The sequence below is a fragment of the Lipomyces arxii genome (genome assembly GCF_038497795.1).
Source record: "Lipomyces arxii strain Phaff 12-163 unplaced genomic scaffold V1512scaffold_38, whole genome shotgun sequence".
Classification (NCBI taxonomy): Eukaryota; Fungi; Ascomycota; class Lipomycetes; order Lipomycetales; family Lipomycetaceae; genus Lipomyces; species Lipomyces arxii.
This window is the reverse complement of record NW_027117737.1, coordinates 904-17504: the sequence shown is the minus strand read 5'-3', so window position 1 is coordinate 17504 and position 16601 is coordinate 904. Positions and strand designations below refer to the sequence as shown.

The 16601-nt window shown below is 41.0% G+C and overlaps 7 protein-coding genes and 1 non-coding gene across 8 annotated transcripts; 4 read left to right on the top strand and 4 right to left on the bottom strand.

Moving 5' to 3' along the window:
• Positions 1 to 95: 95 nt before the first annotated feature.
• On the top strand, positions 96 to 3022 carry V1512DRAFT_268526 (timeless protein-domain-containing protein). Its single transcript, XM_066917494.1, has 7 exons — positions 96 to 509; positions 555 to 1156; positions 1207 to 1320; positions 1366 to 1456; positions 1504 to 1727; positions 1776 to 1820; positions 1870 to 3022. The coding sequence occupies exons 1-7, from the start codon at positions 194 to 196 to the stop codon at positions 2881 to 2883; spliced, it is 2406 nt and encodes an 801-aa protein (XP_066769076.1). The 5' UTR covers positions 96 to 193; the 3' UTR covers positions 2884 to 3022.
• V1512DRAFT_268520 (uncharacterized protein) lies at positions 2936 to 4400 on the bottom strand. Its single transcript, XM_066917493.1, has 7 exons — positions 4284 to 4400; positions 4164 to 4239; positions 4106 to 4115; positions 3942 to 4054; positions 3791 to 3895; positions 3406 to 3741; positions 2936 to 3361 (listed from the first exon to the last, which is right to left on the bottom strand). Exons 1-7 carry the CDS (start codon positions 4380 to 4382, stop codon positions 3252 to 3254), a joined length of 849 nt encoding a protein of 282 aa, XP_066769075.1. The 5' UTR covers positions 4383 to 4400; the 3' UTR covers positions 2936 to 3251.
• A 62-nt stretch (positions 4401 to 4462) lies between these two features.
• Positions 4463 to 5616, bottom strand: V1512DRAFT_268514 (40S ribosomal protein uS4). Its single transcript, XM_066917492.1, has 7 exons — positions 5456 to 5616; positions 5363 to 5405; positions 5290 to 5311; positions 5209 to 5237; positions 5025 to 5156; positions 4802 to 4972; positions 4463 to 4749 (listed from the first exon to the last, which is right to left on the bottom strand). The coding sequence occupies exons 1-7, from the start codon at positions 5460 to 5462 to the stop codon at positions 4575 to 4577; spliced, it is 579 nt and encodes a 192-aa protein (XP_066769074.1). The 5' UTR covers positions 5463 to 5616; the 3' UTR covers positions 4463 to 4574.
• A 76-nt stretch (positions 5617 to 5692) lies between these two features.
• On the top strand, positions 5693 to 5774 carry V1512DRAFT_t61. The gene has a single exon. It is a non-coding gene; the product is annotated as a tRNA-Ser (tRNA).
• A 1496-nt stretch (positions 5775 to 7270) lies between these two features.
• Positions 7271 to 8280, top strand: V1512DRAFT_272936 (uncharacterized protein; the record flags this gene model as incomplete). Its single annotated transcript, XM_066917707.1, has 3 exons — positions 7271 to 7352; positions 7411 to 8006; positions 8056 to 8280. 3 exons carry the CDS (start codon positions 7271 to 7273, stop codon positions 8278 to 8280), a joined length of 903 nt encoding a protein of 300 aa, XP_066769073.1.
• Positions 8281 to 8318: 38 nt separating this feature from the next.
• On the bottom strand, positions 8319 to 8820 carry V1512DRAFT_268507 (uncharacterized protein). Its single transcript, XM_066917491.1, has 3 exons — positions 8676 to 8820; positions 8554 to 8627; positions 8319 to 8503 (listed from the first exon to the last, which is right to left on the bottom strand). Exons 1-3 carry the CDS (start codon positions 8770 to 8772, stop codon positions 8468 to 8470), a joined length of 207 nt encoding a protein of 68 aa, XP_066769072.1. The 5' UTR covers positions 8773 to 8820; the 3' UTR covers positions 8319 to 8467.
• On the top strand, positions 8758 to 10205 carry V1512DRAFT_278475 (uncharacterized protein). Its single transcript, XM_066917968.1, has 2 exons — positions 8758 to 9816; positions 9869 to 10205. Exons 1-2 carry the CDS (start codon positions 8946 to 8948, stop codon positions 10066 to 10068), a joined length of 1071 nt encoding a protein of 356 aa, XP_066769071.1. The 5' UTR covers positions 8758 to 8945; the 3' UTR covers positions 10069 to 10205.
• A 20-nt stretch (positions 10206 to 10225) lies between these two features.
• On the bottom strand, positions 10226 to 11751 carry V1512DRAFT_213462 (WD40-repeat-containing domain protein; the record flags this gene model as incomplete). Its single annotated transcript, XM_066913598.1, has 3 exons — positions 10226 to 11404; positions 11456 to 11572; positions 11629 to 11751. 3 exons carry the CDS (start codon positions 11749 to 11751, stop codon positions 10226 to 10228), a joined length of 1419 nt encoding a protein of 472 aa, XP_066769070.1.
• Positions 11752 to 16601: the final 4850 nt, after the last annotated feature.

The following is a 16601-nucleotide window of genomic DNA, read 5'->3' as shown; positions in this document are numbered from 1 at the left end:
AGCCCAATTTACCGCTGAACAGAGAATTTGCAGATGTATAGACATTGTTAGTTTTGACGTGTACGCGACGCGTCGTGCGGCTCACGCGCATTAAGCACGTGTAACATTATTTGTGTGACTCGCTTACTTCACGCAGCAAATAGTGAATTTAACACCAAATCTGAATTAGTGAAGTATATAGACAGATTTTGTAATGGATGATGTATTGGCTTTACGGCAAGTGGACCCTCTCATTCGAGCTCACGTCACATCACTTGTATCTGCATTAGGAGGTCCCGATCATTCACTGCCAAACAGTCCTTATGTTCTTGGAGACGACGCACTAGCTTGCTTGAAAGATTTGAAAAAATGGCTTAAGGCGTACGATCAGAAGCTTGGGCGACTAGAAGTAGCGAGAACCATATCTGAGACTAGTTTAATATCGGAGGATTTACTGGATATTTTAGCTGACTGGGAAAGTCGGGCATCAAACGCGTCAAACGGTGACTTCAGAATTGCTCTAGCATGTCGTAAGTTGGATTTGGTGTGTTTGGCGAAAATGCTGACAAGCACAGTTGAGCTACTCGTCCCCCTGTCATGGCCGCTTGAAGTCAATGGACAACGCGTGTCAAAAGAAAGCGAAGTGCACAGATCATACATTTTACGCGCTCAAAGAACTTACAAATGGGCCATTCTAAATCATCCAAACCACTCTATATTAGCCGCTGTCGGACGTATCCTGCTGTCATCTTTGCAGCTCAAAAAACGAGAACGTACTGCACGTGACGATGGAATTATGAAAATGAGTTTATATTTATTTCGGAACATTGCATTAATTGAATCTCCTTCAGATGATGAGTTTAATGACAGTAGAACAGCACTTATTTTGGAGTTCCGGGAGCAGAGAATATTCGACATTCTAACAGCTCTAGCTTCCGGCGTGTCTGACGCATTACCTGCCGTTGATCTGACTGTACTGGAAGTTCTTTATGCGACTGTCAAAGGAATCGATGTTGAAAGTATTTATAAATTTCTCGGGGAAAAGAGGTCTACAAAAAATTACGAGGTTACGCCAGACCATCCCTGGTTACGGTCAGAAAGTGGAGCGACTGTCAAAACTGGTGCCCCAATTACACGTCATAACAGATTTGGTACCATGACTTCACTGGTGTTGGATGCAAGCTCGTATGGTTCAACTGGATATAAAACATGCTGATATTAAATTAGGGCAACTCGAGGCTTACAGTTTCGGGTCAGTATGCTTTAGGAGATGTTACTTCGGCGATCGAAGAACTCGACAAAACGAAAGCCCCAGGTCGCCTACAACCAAAGAAGACTGATGTGCGCATCATTGTGCATTGAATGAACAATTACTAACAGAGCCAGGATGCTACAGAGAAACTAGCAATCATATCTCCCGAGGCCCAGCGATGCTTGGTTGAATTTGTGGATTCGTTCATTGAAACATCGTTTAATCGTGAGTACATTCCGTTACGGACTCCTTATTTGCTCACCACAATGTAGCGTTGTTTGTCAGTATTCGAAAAGAGATTGAAAGAGAGTCTCCTCGCGTACAAGAATCACATAAGGAGCAGTTTCTCTATACCATGGCGTGGATCGTGTCGGCAAGGCTTCATCAACCGCCTGAGCAGCACGAGACTTACGGTTTCAGTCTTGTGTCGGGCTTGCTAGACCATCAGAGCTTGGTGACTGTCACGAAACTGTTACGAGAGTCCATAGAACACAAGGTAGGTTGTATTCTATACTTTTAGTGCCAAATATTAACGTCTTTTTAGCAATTCAAGAAGCTAGCTAGTGCTATTGAGTGCTTTAAGCAGATAGTAAGCCATAGATATGAAGTGGATGCGGTTATATACTAATTCAGGTTAGCTTATAGTGGCATCTAGCATGTCAACAAGCGAAGAGAGTACTGACAGGGAGGTTGCTACCAACATGCTTTCTTTTTTGTTCTATGAAGAGTCAACTTTGGACCTTTTGGTTTCTCTTCCTAATGTTTTGAAAGCTTCCGCCTTACCTGTGAAACAAACATGCTGTGATCTCATCTGTGAAGTTCTGAAGCTGCTCGAAAACTTCTCAAGAAATACAAAGAACTTGTACGTAAGAAGCAAGCGGCGGCGATCCCACAAAGATAGTCGCAGACAGAACAAAGTATCAAAAATTGCAACCGGCCGACAGACTTCTGATCTCGAGGCGGATGATGACAATGAGGATCAAAGGACAGACAATGAAATGGACAAGGTATTGAATCAGCAAATTTCAGAACACTCGTTTGAATTCAGAAAGTTTGAGAGTCGGTTTTTTACACAGAATTGTGTAGACATGTTCCGAGCTGTGCTTGAAACGTTTAAGGATTTAAACGACCAGGCCATTAAACGTTTGATTTCATTCTTCCACAGAATTTTTTTCAAGCGCGAAGAGGAAACTTTACTTTACCGTTTGGATTTCATGCTGCTACTGTATCGATGTCTGGATCCACGAAATGGCATTTCATATATCCGACCAGTTCGCGAAGAGGTGGAAAGATTTATGAAGCACTATGTACGGAAGCTTACGAGGGCATTGCAAGAACGACCAGCACTATATGTTGAACTTTTGTTTACAAAGATGCCAGACAGCTTGTTTTTCTTAAAGTTTGGTCATGATAACATACCGACGCAAAAGCGACCGAAAAAGTTGCCGGTGAAGGTCAAAGCAAAGCAGTTAAAAATTGAACCCAAGTCTCTGGGACTTGATCCGGAACTATCTGATACAGAAGTAGCTGCATCTGATACGGAAGCAGCTATATCTGAAACGCTAGTTAGGCAGTTGGAAATAGAGGCCGAGCCATCTGGAGCGACTGAAGCTGGGCCGTGGTTGACAGAAGGTGTTGAAAACAGCATCTAACTAAATTATCTCAGACTATCCCCTGAGTTTTGACTATAAATATAAGAAAGTCTATGGTGCGTAATACTTTTGATTCATAAAATACTTTAAGGATAAGCTGCAATCACAGTAATGCAGTTCTTATTATTGTATCGAGCTCTATACTAATTTTGACTATCGCTCGCTGTAGTCGCCGTAGTCACCGTTGATATCAAAATTTTTCGCACAACTCTACTTAGTGAAATCTTCCTTTCACTTTCCTGTAGTCAACACCATCAAAGAGGGTGACGATAGCAGACAAGTGCCAGAACTTGACCCAGCGGGAAAGTGTAATACCAATAAAATCGCAGACTTGCTTAAATTTAAGCTATTTAATATAGCTCGTCAGATTAAAGGTCTTTTAATTTAGTGGTTGACGCTAAATGACTTTGAGCATTCGACTTATGCTTAATATTACTCAAAAAAGCCTCTTCAAGAGCTGATTGACTTATGCTTGCGTCTGAAGCAATTAGCATAATACAAAACTCTCACATTAAAGCTCACCAGATATGTTACTGAACGAGCTGCTTGCACTTTCCTGATTAGGTTGGATATTGTTTGCAGGGGAATCACGAGAAAACTTTGAAAAAGCTACTCTAGCTGCTGGGTGCTGAAAACTAGACTGATAATTTCTGTTAATCGATGGTGGTCGTGATTCAGAATCAGTAGAAAATAGAGGGACAAATTGGCGATCATAATGTAGATTTTCAGAAGTTACAGACAGTACAGACTCGTCAGATCTTTGCTCCGATTGGCTCTGACGACTGTATCTACCCGAAGTATGATGATCATGACTGCTAGCGGCCAGAGTTCGATCGTTAGTCTCCATCGATCCGTCATCTAAACGTTAGAGGTTCTGCTACATCAAGAGAATTACTACTCGACGCACTACTGTAATGCTTAAGATATCTGGAACCAATAATACCGTTTTTCACAGAGCTCCTGCTTGACATTTGTCTGTCTTTTTGAGAACCCGATTGATTTGACATCATCACTGTATAACGTTAAATCAAAAGCCGTGTTCAAGCCAGCTAGCGTACCGCTTTGAGTTGTCACACGTTGCATTTCATCACGAACATGCTGAAGCTCGCGATCATACAGCCAAGCTGCCTGTTGTAGCAAAAAAGGGATTGAGACGCCAAAATGTTCTGCTCTAGAATAACAGTTAGCACTTAACCGTGAAAGATAGTTTCGCTGAATCTACAATTGGTGCCCTGATACAGTCAGTCGGGGTTAATCTGTCAGCAAAAAAAAATACACACATTTTATATCCGACTTGTTATGAACGCCCGACAAAATAGACCAAAGCTCTTGTTCTTGTATTTGGTCCCATGAACTCTATGAACGGTGAGCCAAACAAAGACTCCTGGGTTCTAGCATACCTGAATGGGTTCCTGGAACCCATTCCTAGCAAACGGGAATCGCAAATATACAGTATAAAACGTTTGCACGCTCTCTTTATCTTTCTTCTGTGTTGTCATTACACATTCACATGTACCCTGCGTTTCTGATATTTATCACTAGTCTACAATATCTAAAACATAACACTGAGGGTCTTGTGTCATCGAACTAAATGAAACTTTTTATGTGCTAAATTATTGAACAAAGATTACTTGTACAAGAAACATAATACAAGTTGTTTCCGCTCTTCCATACCCAAATGTACACATGGCTTACTCGTCATCTTCTTCAGCCTCCTCATCATCACCACCAGCAGCACCCTGGCGCTTTCGCTGGACACGACCAGGACGGCCACCGCCGTATGGAGAAGTAAGAGCAAAGTCAATATGCTTCTGTGAATCAAGACGGACCATGAACGATGGGACGTTAACGATCTGCTTTCCAACACTGTCTAATTCAGTACTCTGTGCTTCATCAATGCAAAATACATTAAACATACCGAATGTGTCTTTGTCTAATCAAAACACGCGCGTGGTGAATGCTTTTGGCCAAACCAAGCTTGAAAACTTGAGTCTGTAATCTCCGCTCCAAGAAATCTTCGATCTTCAAGGCCAAAACGTAATCGAGTCTCATCTTGTCTTCGCTCAAAACACCGACACGGACGAGACGACTGTCTCATGTAAGTTTGCCTTCAAAGACACGAATGTAAAAGTGTAACATACCGAATGAGAGCATTACCTTCGAACAAACGCTTAGGATCCTTCTCATCTCTGGTCAAAAGATCACGAGCAGCTCTTCGAATCTTGGAAAGCTGGAGAATAATTCTGTAAATTTCCCTCTTGTTCTTCAAACCACTATACTAAGTCAGATTCAATGCCTCTCTAATTACATTCTCGGGTTACGTACTATTCACCGGCAAGCTTGAGTTCAGAGTCCTATAATAGACGTGAGTAAACTATCTCGGCAGTAGATTTAGTTTGTATATACCAAACGAGCAAGTTCATATGGACTATGTCAAATTAGTATTGCTATTGACTCTCCATCACAAACTTGGACATACCGCTTAGGGACCTGGTAGGTCTTTGAGTAAGTGCTGGGTGCGCCTATAACTTGTTAATTCTATTGTACAACATCAACGACTATGTCAACATACGTGGCATTTTGTATTATTGACTGGTAACGACTTGGATCGTTTGTATGGCTAGCGACGACAACGTGAACGACGGTACGAATCTCAAATGTTGGTTGTTGTTCGTAGCAATCGAAACTCTAACACAACAAACGATGGACGTGACTGCGTTCTAATTGTAATCACACGGCTTCTTGATCTAAAAAGTTTAGGGTTAGGGATACGTTGATCACAGAAGCAGAATGCTGCACAAGTTTTCATGGCGCTTTGGCCGAGCGGTTAAGGCGAGAGATTAGAAATCTCTTTCCCTTTGGGAGCGCAGGTTCGAGTCCTGCAGGCGTCGGCTTCAATTTTTAATTTCATTTTTTGTAGGGTTGGGTGCGCTTGATTTTACTTGATGCGGCGTAACGGTTTGTGTGCCATTTGCGTTTAGAGTTTCGTAACTAAACTTCAAAAATACAGTACAAAACTATGAGAATAAAACGACTACTCAGTATCTTCAAAGAAAAGTCAATACAAAACTATAAAAATAAAATGACGAAGAAGCAAAAAAGGGAAAAACGAAACAAAGCTACAAAGCCGTCCTTTTATATATCTCTATATGTTCCAACTTCATACTAAAACAAGAGCAAAAGGTAGAAAAAAAGAGCACGGGTTAGGGTAAAAACAGTAGAAGCAAACCTAGTTTCCTAGCCTTATCTTACTTAACTCAAAGAAAGTTCAAAATATTAGACTGTAGGGTCGCAATAAAGAAGCAAAAGACTGTGTGTTTAGTGCCTCGTCTTATGATCGCCCCAATGGTTCTCCAAGGGTTTCAGACCCAAATTTGCCCTAACCCGTTCTCTGCAACTTAACATAACCATAACAACACTCAATATTTGCGTTCGGCCGCACAAATATACTTTGTGTTCAGAGGTGTTGTTTGATTTTTTAAATCATACAGTTACAACCATCGGATTCAAAACCGCCTGATTGAGAACAGGTACCTTAAAATTATAATTTTACTATGCGAAAAGAAATTGGAAAGTGGTTCCCAGGTTCCGTTCAATGCCTTTATTGAGTGCAAACCGCAAGGTACTGTAAGGATAGGCTCCACGCAGATTACGCGATCTTTCGTGAACGTAACAATCTCCTGATGACGAATTGTATTGTCGCTGGTTTCATGGTGATATATATCTCTTACTTCCGCATCCATGACACACGTTAGTTGGTTTCTTGAAAAGATATCTTACGATGTCCTAAAACGTAAGTTTGCCATTTACAGAGTACAGGGCCCTCACTTTTGTACTGGCTCACAGCGTAATTTTGTTACCGGAGTTTCAACAAAACCATGGTTTAGAAAACTCCGTAAAACTAAGGCTATGAATCACACAGGAACTTAGTCATACAGCGCGTATGACATATGCTTGTTTTTCGTGTGAGTGGTTTAATCTAGCCTGCTTCTACAACTTTGAACGCACGTGTGTACCCAACCAGCCAGTGGTTGTGTGGGCACTTACCATGTGGATGTACACTGCCACGACCAGATGTGGCCGTGCGTCGTAGAGGTGGCCATGCAAACGGCGTGCGCCTTTACTGACAATCTTTGATTAAGATGTACTACTTTACTCAGTGCGAGCAGTATTTGTCCTGCGATTAGCGATTGCCAACTTTTGTTTACTAATTCTAGCCTTTTCATTTGTATCAATCTCCTTACAATCAAAAAGTATGCGAGCAACATTAGGTTTGCCTATTGGATTTGCAGTTTTAATAGGGCTCTCAATTACAAGTCGTGCGGATGCCACTTTCACTGGCTTGAGACTACGAGACCGTGACAATGAGCACTTTGTGTCCGAGCGAATGCCTAATCTTGATGGTTCAGAAGGTTCGCCACTGGCCCGTACTCAATTAAGAACGGTTGATGACACTGAGTCCGTAAATTGTAAGATTTAAACTATGAAGTCTTTCCCTCAATCTTTCTAATACTTTATCTCTTTTAGCTTCTCCTGACGAGCTAGCCATCCCAGTTTCTCAATCCGCGAATCCCGAGATGGAAGCAGCTTTATCATCTGTATCGCCAGCAATTGCGAGTGCTTTTGGTACCTCAGAAGAAAATGTCATGGACATGTACAAATCTTTTGGAATGTCTTTCATGATGATCATTTTCTCAGAAATTGGCGACAAGACGTTCTTGATTGCTGCTATTATGGCTATGAAGCACCCGCGCACAGTCGTTTTCTCTGGTGCGTTCGCATCTCTTGTCGTCATGACTGTTCTTTCTGCTCTTCTTGGGCACGCTGTTCCTCAACTTATCCCCAAAAAATATACATCATTCTTAGCAGCGTTTTTGTTCATAGTATTTGGAGTTAAGTTGTTCCAGGAAGCTCTTCATATGGATAAGGATGCTGGCGTCGAAGAAGAGATGGAAGAAGTTGAGACCGAGTTGAAAGCAAAGGACCTTGAATCTAATGCAGACCGTCTGGAAGCCGGGCCTAGTAATAAAAAGGTAGGCAAGTTTGACGGTCTTTTTAATCTATTTGGGCTGTTTCTGAGTCCTGTCTGGATTCAGACATTTGTCATGACTTTTCTGGGAGAAGTAAGTATTTGATCTACATAGCTGGTTCCATTGCTAAAAGTCTTATTAGTGGGGCGATCGCTCCCAAATTGCTACAATTGCAATGGCTGCTGGCCAGGATTACTGGTTTGTTATACTTGGTGCCATTATTGGTCACGGTATGTGTACCTTGACTGCTGTAATTGGAGGCAAGTTTTTAGCATCTAAGATCAGCTTGCGCACCATCACTCTCGTTGGTGGAGCAGCTTTTCTTATCTTTGCTATCATCTACTTTTATGAAGCTATCAAGTTGTAGACCTTTGAATAGACTTGTTGTATATAGTATAGCGTAATCCAGTTTATGCTCCTGTCTAATTTTCTCTTCTAAAATTACTGTTATTTCTATTTCTATTTCTATGCCTATGATTGATTTCAATAACTTAAATCATTGCTTAACAAAACGATGCGTTCACAATATCATTATTAATACTATATAATAGATTTTAAACGGTAATCAAATGTCGGATCGGAATATGAATCTATGACTATTAACTTCTTACACATCAGTATGAAGTCCTCCAAAACTCACAAGCTTAACCACATATCCAATTGCGCCCATAATAACAAAGCCAGCTCCAACTATTTGAACAATCTGCAAATACTCTGCCTTCTGTTAGCAAAAGTCACGTTCGCTTTTTCCACAATACAAGCCTTTCTTGCTGGGCTTTGCACACCGATTGACAAAAGCCATTCCATCCTTAACAAACTCTTGAGGATATTCTGCAAATTTCTGAATTGATTCAGACATGATATATTTCTGTGGTGCTGAAGTGAGTTGAAGCCAGCTTGTTCAGATACCGTGAGAGCATTGTGATTAGGGTTATGAAAGTGTGTCTGTCTCAATTTGTTTGCGCAAATCTACATCTGGCCACGGTGATCAGAGTCTTGAAACGATAGACCAAATATAGGCTAGAACATGTTATGGCAGGGCAGTTTAAAGTTGAGAAAACTTTTTACGGTGGTCGTGGATGTTTTGCGGTGACAGATATACCAGCAAACACACTTATTCATGTTGCGTCTGCTCCTTTCGCGTCTGTTATTTTCCGTGACTTTAGAAAAGAAGTTTGTGGCTATTGTTTTGCGTATGATTTGGGAAAAACTTGGAAGATTAGATTGTCAGGTAATCTTGCCGGCCTATGGTTTTGCACCGAAAGCTGCCGAGACAGCTGGATAAAAGAAGATTCATCTGGGAACCTTGTGAACGCATTGGATGCAATTGAAATTACTGTTACTGCAGCTAGAAAGAAAATGCAAACAGCCAGAGCTTCTAAGTATGACTGCGATTTTGTTCCAGAAGACTTTGAAGTCGAGAACGGTATGGACGAAACATTAGACAGACTATGGGACGATACGGCATCTTTACTTGATTCAAGCGCTATAATGAAAAACCCGGCTAGGAACCCGCAATTAAAGACACGGGTGCTGGCACTAGAAGATGTTGAGTATGATCTGGCGAGATTGATTGCTGTTGGAATTGTTCGGTTCTATCTAGAAGAACAGAATCGAAATCAAAGCTCAAATTTTTCATGGCAAAAGTTTTTTTGCCTAGAGTCTCACGAAAGAGATCTGATTGCCAAACTCCCAAGTTTGCTTGAGTCACATGTCCGGGTATATTTGTTTTTAAAGATTATTATGCCGGAGCAATACCAGCAATATATTACGACAGCCAATGTGCGGGGATTGCTAGGAAGAGAGGCAGCAAATGCGTTTGGGATATGGCAAATACCATTGCATCTTGAAAGCGAGTGCCTGGGGTCCTCTATTTATCCATCCGCATCGTATTTCAACCACAGTAAGTTCAAGCATGATTTGATACATTCTCATCCCCGCTTACCAGACATCAGGCTGCGATCCCAATGTTTTGAAAACTCGAACAGGTCGACAAATGCACTTTATAACAACTCGACCAGTTAAGGCAGGACAAGAACTTTGTATAAGCTATGGCATGCTGCTTAACATGCCCTGCTCCAAGCGCAAAGAGTTTTTGCATGAACAATGGTACTTTGATTGCAATTGCACTCGTTGCCTCGCGGAAATGCAGTGATGCCAATCTGTGTTATAGAATTACTAAATATTTTTGGAAAGAATCAAAGCTTTGCTTTGATTAGTAAAAAAAATGCAAAAGACAAGATTTCGAATTCCCCATGCGCAGTAAATAATAAAATACCTAGTATAAAATAAAAAAGAAAGTGTAAAACTTATCAAAAATACTCGACTTGCTCGTCGTCGTTATCGCAAGCTTCATGGTTCACGGGTTTGTAATGATCCTCTCCATCTCGCCACTGGTGCAACATCACGCTGCCACCATCATCGGAATAGCCATTCCAAGCAGACGTAGCAATAACAGGAAGATAAGGATGCCACGAAACATCCCGTACACACGTCGCATAGTCAGATTCATATGGGCCCACATTGTTTACCTTTACAACTTGGCCGTCAAGCGACCAAACGTGAACTCGTCCATCTGAAGATCCGGAGTAGAGATACTGGCCGCCAGCAGCCGATGGCGGCGCGAAGTGACATCTAATAAGAGTGCGAAGGACCTGATGTCCAGTATACGTCATCACACTGCAATCTTCTGGATGTCGGCTACCAACCGGACCAGGAAACCGATGATGCCTATAGTCAAAGTGAGAACTGTAGTCTCTCACCGGATGATCTCTAAACTTGTCGCTGGAAACCATTTTTCTTATATCCCATAGCTTCATAGTTTGATCTTTACCATTCGAGATCAAGTAACGGCCGTCCTTTTTTGAATCAATATAAGTGACACCTTCAACATGTCCAAGAAGTACGCCACTCTCTTGTTTAGACCGCATACTTCGTCTGTCCCAGACTTTGATTAATTGATCGTCTGAACCACTATACAGTATGTTTCCGGACTCATCACCAAAACAGACAGCATTGACATCGTCTGTGTGACCATCTAACCGAAGCAAAACTCGGCGAGTTTCAATGTCGTACACATACATGCTACCCTCTGCAGCACCTGCTACAATTTCCCGTCCGTCGGCCGAAAATCTTATCGACCAGATACCATATCTTCTATGAATATCAGCATCATTAGCACTAAAATCTAAAGCTTCTTGTCCAAGATTATCAGGACTGGTACTGGTAAGATGGACAACCGGTGTAATACTACTGTAGGCCACCCATTTATTATCATTCGACAGTGTCGCATCTGTAACTGTCCATCTAGCTCGTTCTGCCCGCACTGACTTGTAAACTGGCCAAGGGAAATGTTGTGCTGTATCATATAAACGGACTCTAAAGTCCTGTGACGCCGTAAAGAAAAAGCTGCCGTCCTCTGAAAACTGACCACTATAGGTGTGTGCGTGGTAACGCAAGTATTTCTTCTGAGTAAAGTTTGGAACGAAATTCTGTTATTTTATCAATAAAGATCATTACACTGACAGATAATAAACTCTTACACAAGAAAAAGTCGAATTCGGGTATGCGATGGACGATGTTTCTCGCCTGAACAGTCGATCACCTAATGCATGAGGGTATTTCCGTCGGCTCTTGATTTGATATTGCCGTGGTTCGACCTGGGCAGAAAGATTAGAACAAATTACGATTGAACAGTTTAAACAGCAGTACTAACATAACCAAATTCACCACTATTCGCTAACTCCGCGCCAACTGGATTTGGGACCGGATCAAGCTGGGACGGTAATGAAGGCCTTGGACGAACTAAAAGCATACCAAAGTGTTCAGAAAATGACATCATTTAGATCAAATAAATATAAAACAGAAGCTCAATATAGTGTTAAATATCTTAGTTGCTGGCTAAGCGATTTACACCCAAAAGCCAAAATCAAATCCGAGCCTTCCAATACGCCAGACAATAAAACCAAAACACAAAAGAAGAAATCAGCACATAAATTCAGCTAGTTTAATATACCAAACTGATTTACTTAAAAGGCTTGATTGCAAATGAGTGAGGTTTGATAGTTGAGTGGTTATCGTACGGAGAGAGATAGATTTGAAGCCGGGGTTGAGCAGCCGTTAGTTGGGAGATAAGAAATATGCCACTTACATTGACCTCGTCTGCCATGCACAAATGACACGTACAAGTCGCTTGCGTCATCCTCCTCTTCACTGTATTGAGAATCTGCATCATTCTCGTCTTCATAGTCCTCGTCGTCGTCGTCCTCTCCGTCAATTTCATATTCAAACATAATTTCATCCCCATTAGAGTCGTAAATTTGAAACGTATGGATGCCATCTTCATCGTCGTAATCAGCTTCGTCCTCGTCCTCGTCCTCGTCTTCATCGAACTCTTCTGTTCCAAGCATCGCATCGTCAACGTCAAAGTCGCTTTCGCCATAACTGTCGTCTTCACTATCTGGATTTCGGTTTCGGTTAACATCAATACTAGAATCTGGTACAAGTACCGATACACTCTCTAATGACTCAGCATCGGGTCTGGATGATGGCTCTCGGGCAGTAGCAGTAGAGCTATGAGTACCCAAAAAGCCCAAACCCTCCGTCTGATTCATCTTGTTCTGTTAAACAATTGAATGTCAAGGAAGAAGTTTAGTTTGACCAAAGCAATTCTCGAGTTGCAAGTGTTAAACTCTGAACACGCGCGGCTCAGATCGCAAATGTTATACGATTATGCACTGTGTGTAGATCGCTGCCGTTTAAAGTTTGAACAGCGTTCAGGGTTCAGATCTTCGGAACCTAATGTCTAAAAAATTATTATAAGTGCAAATCGTATAGATATTATTAAATATTAATAAATATAATAAGAATTATAAATACAATATATAAATATATATAATACCAAATATGTTAAGGTTCCCATCTTCATCTATTATACCTGATTATCATTTACAAAAGTCTACCTGAATTAGATGTAAATTGAAATATTAATATTATTTTATTAGATAATGATAGCATTTCAATTTATTTGTAGATATAAACTCCATTATTCATAAAGAGAAACATAAAGACTACATAGGCATACCAGGTCTTGTTTTGTGGGGTGTTTCGATATAACTTAGCTTGAATAGGAGATCTCAAAACAATTTAAGCCATATGCTGTCAATGGTTTATAGAAAAGCATCAACTACGCTATTTGATTCTACTTTAGGCTGTGATTCTAAGCTGTGACTATAAATGGTTGTTACATTCAAATATCTGCTGCACTTTGGCTGCACTTTGTTTTGTGCTGTTCAAATTAATCAAAGGGTAGCTTCGACTCTAGCTTCATTTGAATTAACTTTTGAGAAAGTTATTGCAATCTATGAAATCAGTCGTTACTTTTGGATGGGTTGACAGAAAGTCTTTCTACTTACTTAGAACCAAAAGATTCACTTTTGCTTGAGCGTCCTTGAATTATGAACTAAGAATTACCACTGTTTTTTGGCCCTTGTTTTGGGAGCTCATAAGGCAGCGAAATGTTGTCTATCAGATATCTACGTACTTGTGACAACTCTATATATCGACTGCTTGTCCTGACCAAGGTTTTCAAAGTTTTTTCTATGCTTTCATTTGACATAAATGTTCTTGATTTGGCAAAAATAAGAACACCCTACAGCGTAGGAAAGAAAAATTAAGACTAGACACTTACATTCTGCGAGTGAAAAGTGGTCATCACGATCCGGCTGTTCCATTGGCTGCCAACTGAGCTTATGCAGTCTCATCTGGCTATCGCTGTGAGCACGGGAGTTTTATTTGAGCGTTTCCTTTTGTTAGATTGCAAATCCGACTTGCATTTTAAGGCTCTGTTTGCTGCCTTTAATTTGTTATATTCTGATGAATAGCGTGTCATTAATTTTGTACTTTTTTAGGCAGCTGAGTCTTACCTGTGAATTGTCTAACCGCTTGTTGCTATACTACCTAGGTTTTGAACGGTGGCTATGGTGCTATAACCTTGAATGTCGGTATGACCACATTATCGAATTGATTTCTTTACTGCTTGAGATTTTCGGTTATAAAAATAAGATGACAAGTGTGCTGATATAAGAATAGCCAGCGCTGCACGAGTGTAATCCCGTGACTTGACACAGAGGCTCAACGTGCATGACTGATTACTTGATGGCAATACAAATATCTTCTCTCAGTGATATGAATTTGCTATTATATCATTTGCCGCGTTGCATTTGACATACTGACCGGTGATTAGGTTGTTTATTATATCGTGCGTGTACTCTGGTCTGCACTAAGGAACTTTAAGAAGTACAGTCTCACACACGTTGGTGGATGAAGTCATGATTTTGGTTAGCGGCACCCCTCTTTCGATTGCATGTGTAGGGACCGTTTTTCTTTCTGGTGCAAGTTTGACAGAAGAGGTAATTCGTTAGTCGCATATTGGCGAGCCAACTTGGGCATTTTGAACCAAATGGATTAAGAAGATTTGCAGCACGATGCCGAGTTTTGAGATATTTTACCTGCTATTTGGCGTCTTGATGGTTCTGGCGTAAAAGCCTACCTCTACGCTTGTTTACCTATTAAGCTCTTGTCATCAGGTATAAATAAAAATACGAATACCGAGTTACGACAGTGTCTCATGTGCTAGAATCTCGGTGTATTGTGGGTTGACTATTTGGCTCCAGATTACTACCATTGCTGGCACTTATTTCAACTGGCAAATTGTAAGGCAATAAAAAAATACATGCTAAATAAATTTCGACTGCCCGAACGATGGGAATGGTTCTGGAAAAAGAGCGGCCGTTTGCCATCAGCAGTGCCTCACTAAATTGCTAAACGAAACGTATGTGTGAATCACATAGAAAGTATTCGCTTTTCGTTACATCCTGCCACACTCGTAGTTAGCTTGAGACACGTCTGAACACAATTTTGGCGGTTTTTGAGGGTACCACAGATACCTAGCCTTTTTTCAATCTCCTCTCTTCTGTGTAATTCCGTTGCTCTATCTTGAATTTCTGTTACTGTACCAGCATGTTGCGGTACGACGGATAGCAAAAAAGCTCTCTATGCGCTTCTACCGTTCTATAAACTGGTACATTATTTAAAAGCTTGACATTACGTGATTTTTGTTGGAACTCTTGCAGAATTAGTGATTTAGGTACATCTGTCGCTTGATTATATCAATCTACGTCTTTGAGATTATATGGCGGAATATGAAAGGTTATAAGAACACATGTGCCGTCGCGCTATACATGCTGCTTGTTGTGTAAAGCTGCCATCATTTGATTAGTACGCAAATGATGATTGGGTATTACAATTGTTTGTGCTGCCTTCAGAAGCGGACTTGCCCTTATGTACCTTTAAAACCGAACATCTCAGTAAAATGGTCGCTGGATCTGAATCATAATAGACTTCGAAAGGTATCGAAATAGAGATCGTTGTATTTTACGCCTCCTGCGTTTGCATCTGTGATACGTAGCTTGCACGTACACCCGCAACCTCAGATATATCAATGTCGTTATGGCGACTCTGATTCAATGCAACTTGACATCTAGCTCGTGAATAGAACGTGAGCTGTAATCCCGGCTCATCTGTTTTGCTATAGACTTGTAAATAAAAAATCATCGGGCTCTCAAGTTTGTTTTTCATCACTTTTTGGTTTGGCGTCGTCGACTGCGATAATTGCCGTACCAATAAAGCCTGGCTTACTATTGACACCTTGAGTTGCAACGCACACTTTGATGCACTCGTAATCGCTTCCAAATGGTCGGAATTTAGATCTTGAACTCATAGTTTTGAAAGCGCGGTACTGGTTTTTACATCCGGCCTCTGTCGGAGATTGAGGTACTCGTCGTTTATTGATCTTGAGCACCACTAAAGCCCGGACCGGTGAAATATAAGCAGTAAGAAGACTGACTCGATATCACTTGTTGCAGACCGTACTACATCATCAGCTGATTGATTTTCAACTGATAAAAGTAGAAACTCGCTCTTCTGTCTATTACAATAACAAGAACTCCAGGCGCTGTGAATTGAAACTTTGCATTATCAAAAGCTGATATTACTCTGCCTTTGGAGAAAGAATTGCCACATTTAGTATTTATTCTCGCGGGGTGTGTATGCTATTTTAGCATGGAAGCACTACGTACGGTTCAGGAAAACGCTCTGGTACGCCACAGCAAAAACTCGGTAATTATACTCTCCTCGGCGCTTTCTTGCTCACATTCAGATCCTGGTGTCTACCACTGGCCTCTACAATTCTCTTTTACTATACCATTTTCTTATATATCCCCCCTCTATCGCGCGACACAATGAGCAGGAAGCTTCAACACTGTTTCAAGTATAAGCTAAATAACAACAAGCAACGCAGTAAATTCTTCATATAACGTAATTTTCATGCTTGCAAAATAAGATTCCCAGCATTGCCCCGGCCACTAAAATTCGAAGCAATAATCGTACTATTGGTGATAGCCGCTTGACGTCAAGGGCAGTCAAAAGCTTTATCGTTAAATGTCATCAGATTCCTCATATGATTCATTTCTGGTATTATACGAGTAGAACTTTGGAGAGCTAGTGAGGTCACCACCTGCATCTGCCGCTAGTATCAGCGAGAATCAATGGAATGTGAGAAGCCAAGTGTAAGTGATGTAGTAGTTTCTGCAGAAAGCACGTACTACTCTTGAAGATCTTTCACCGTGA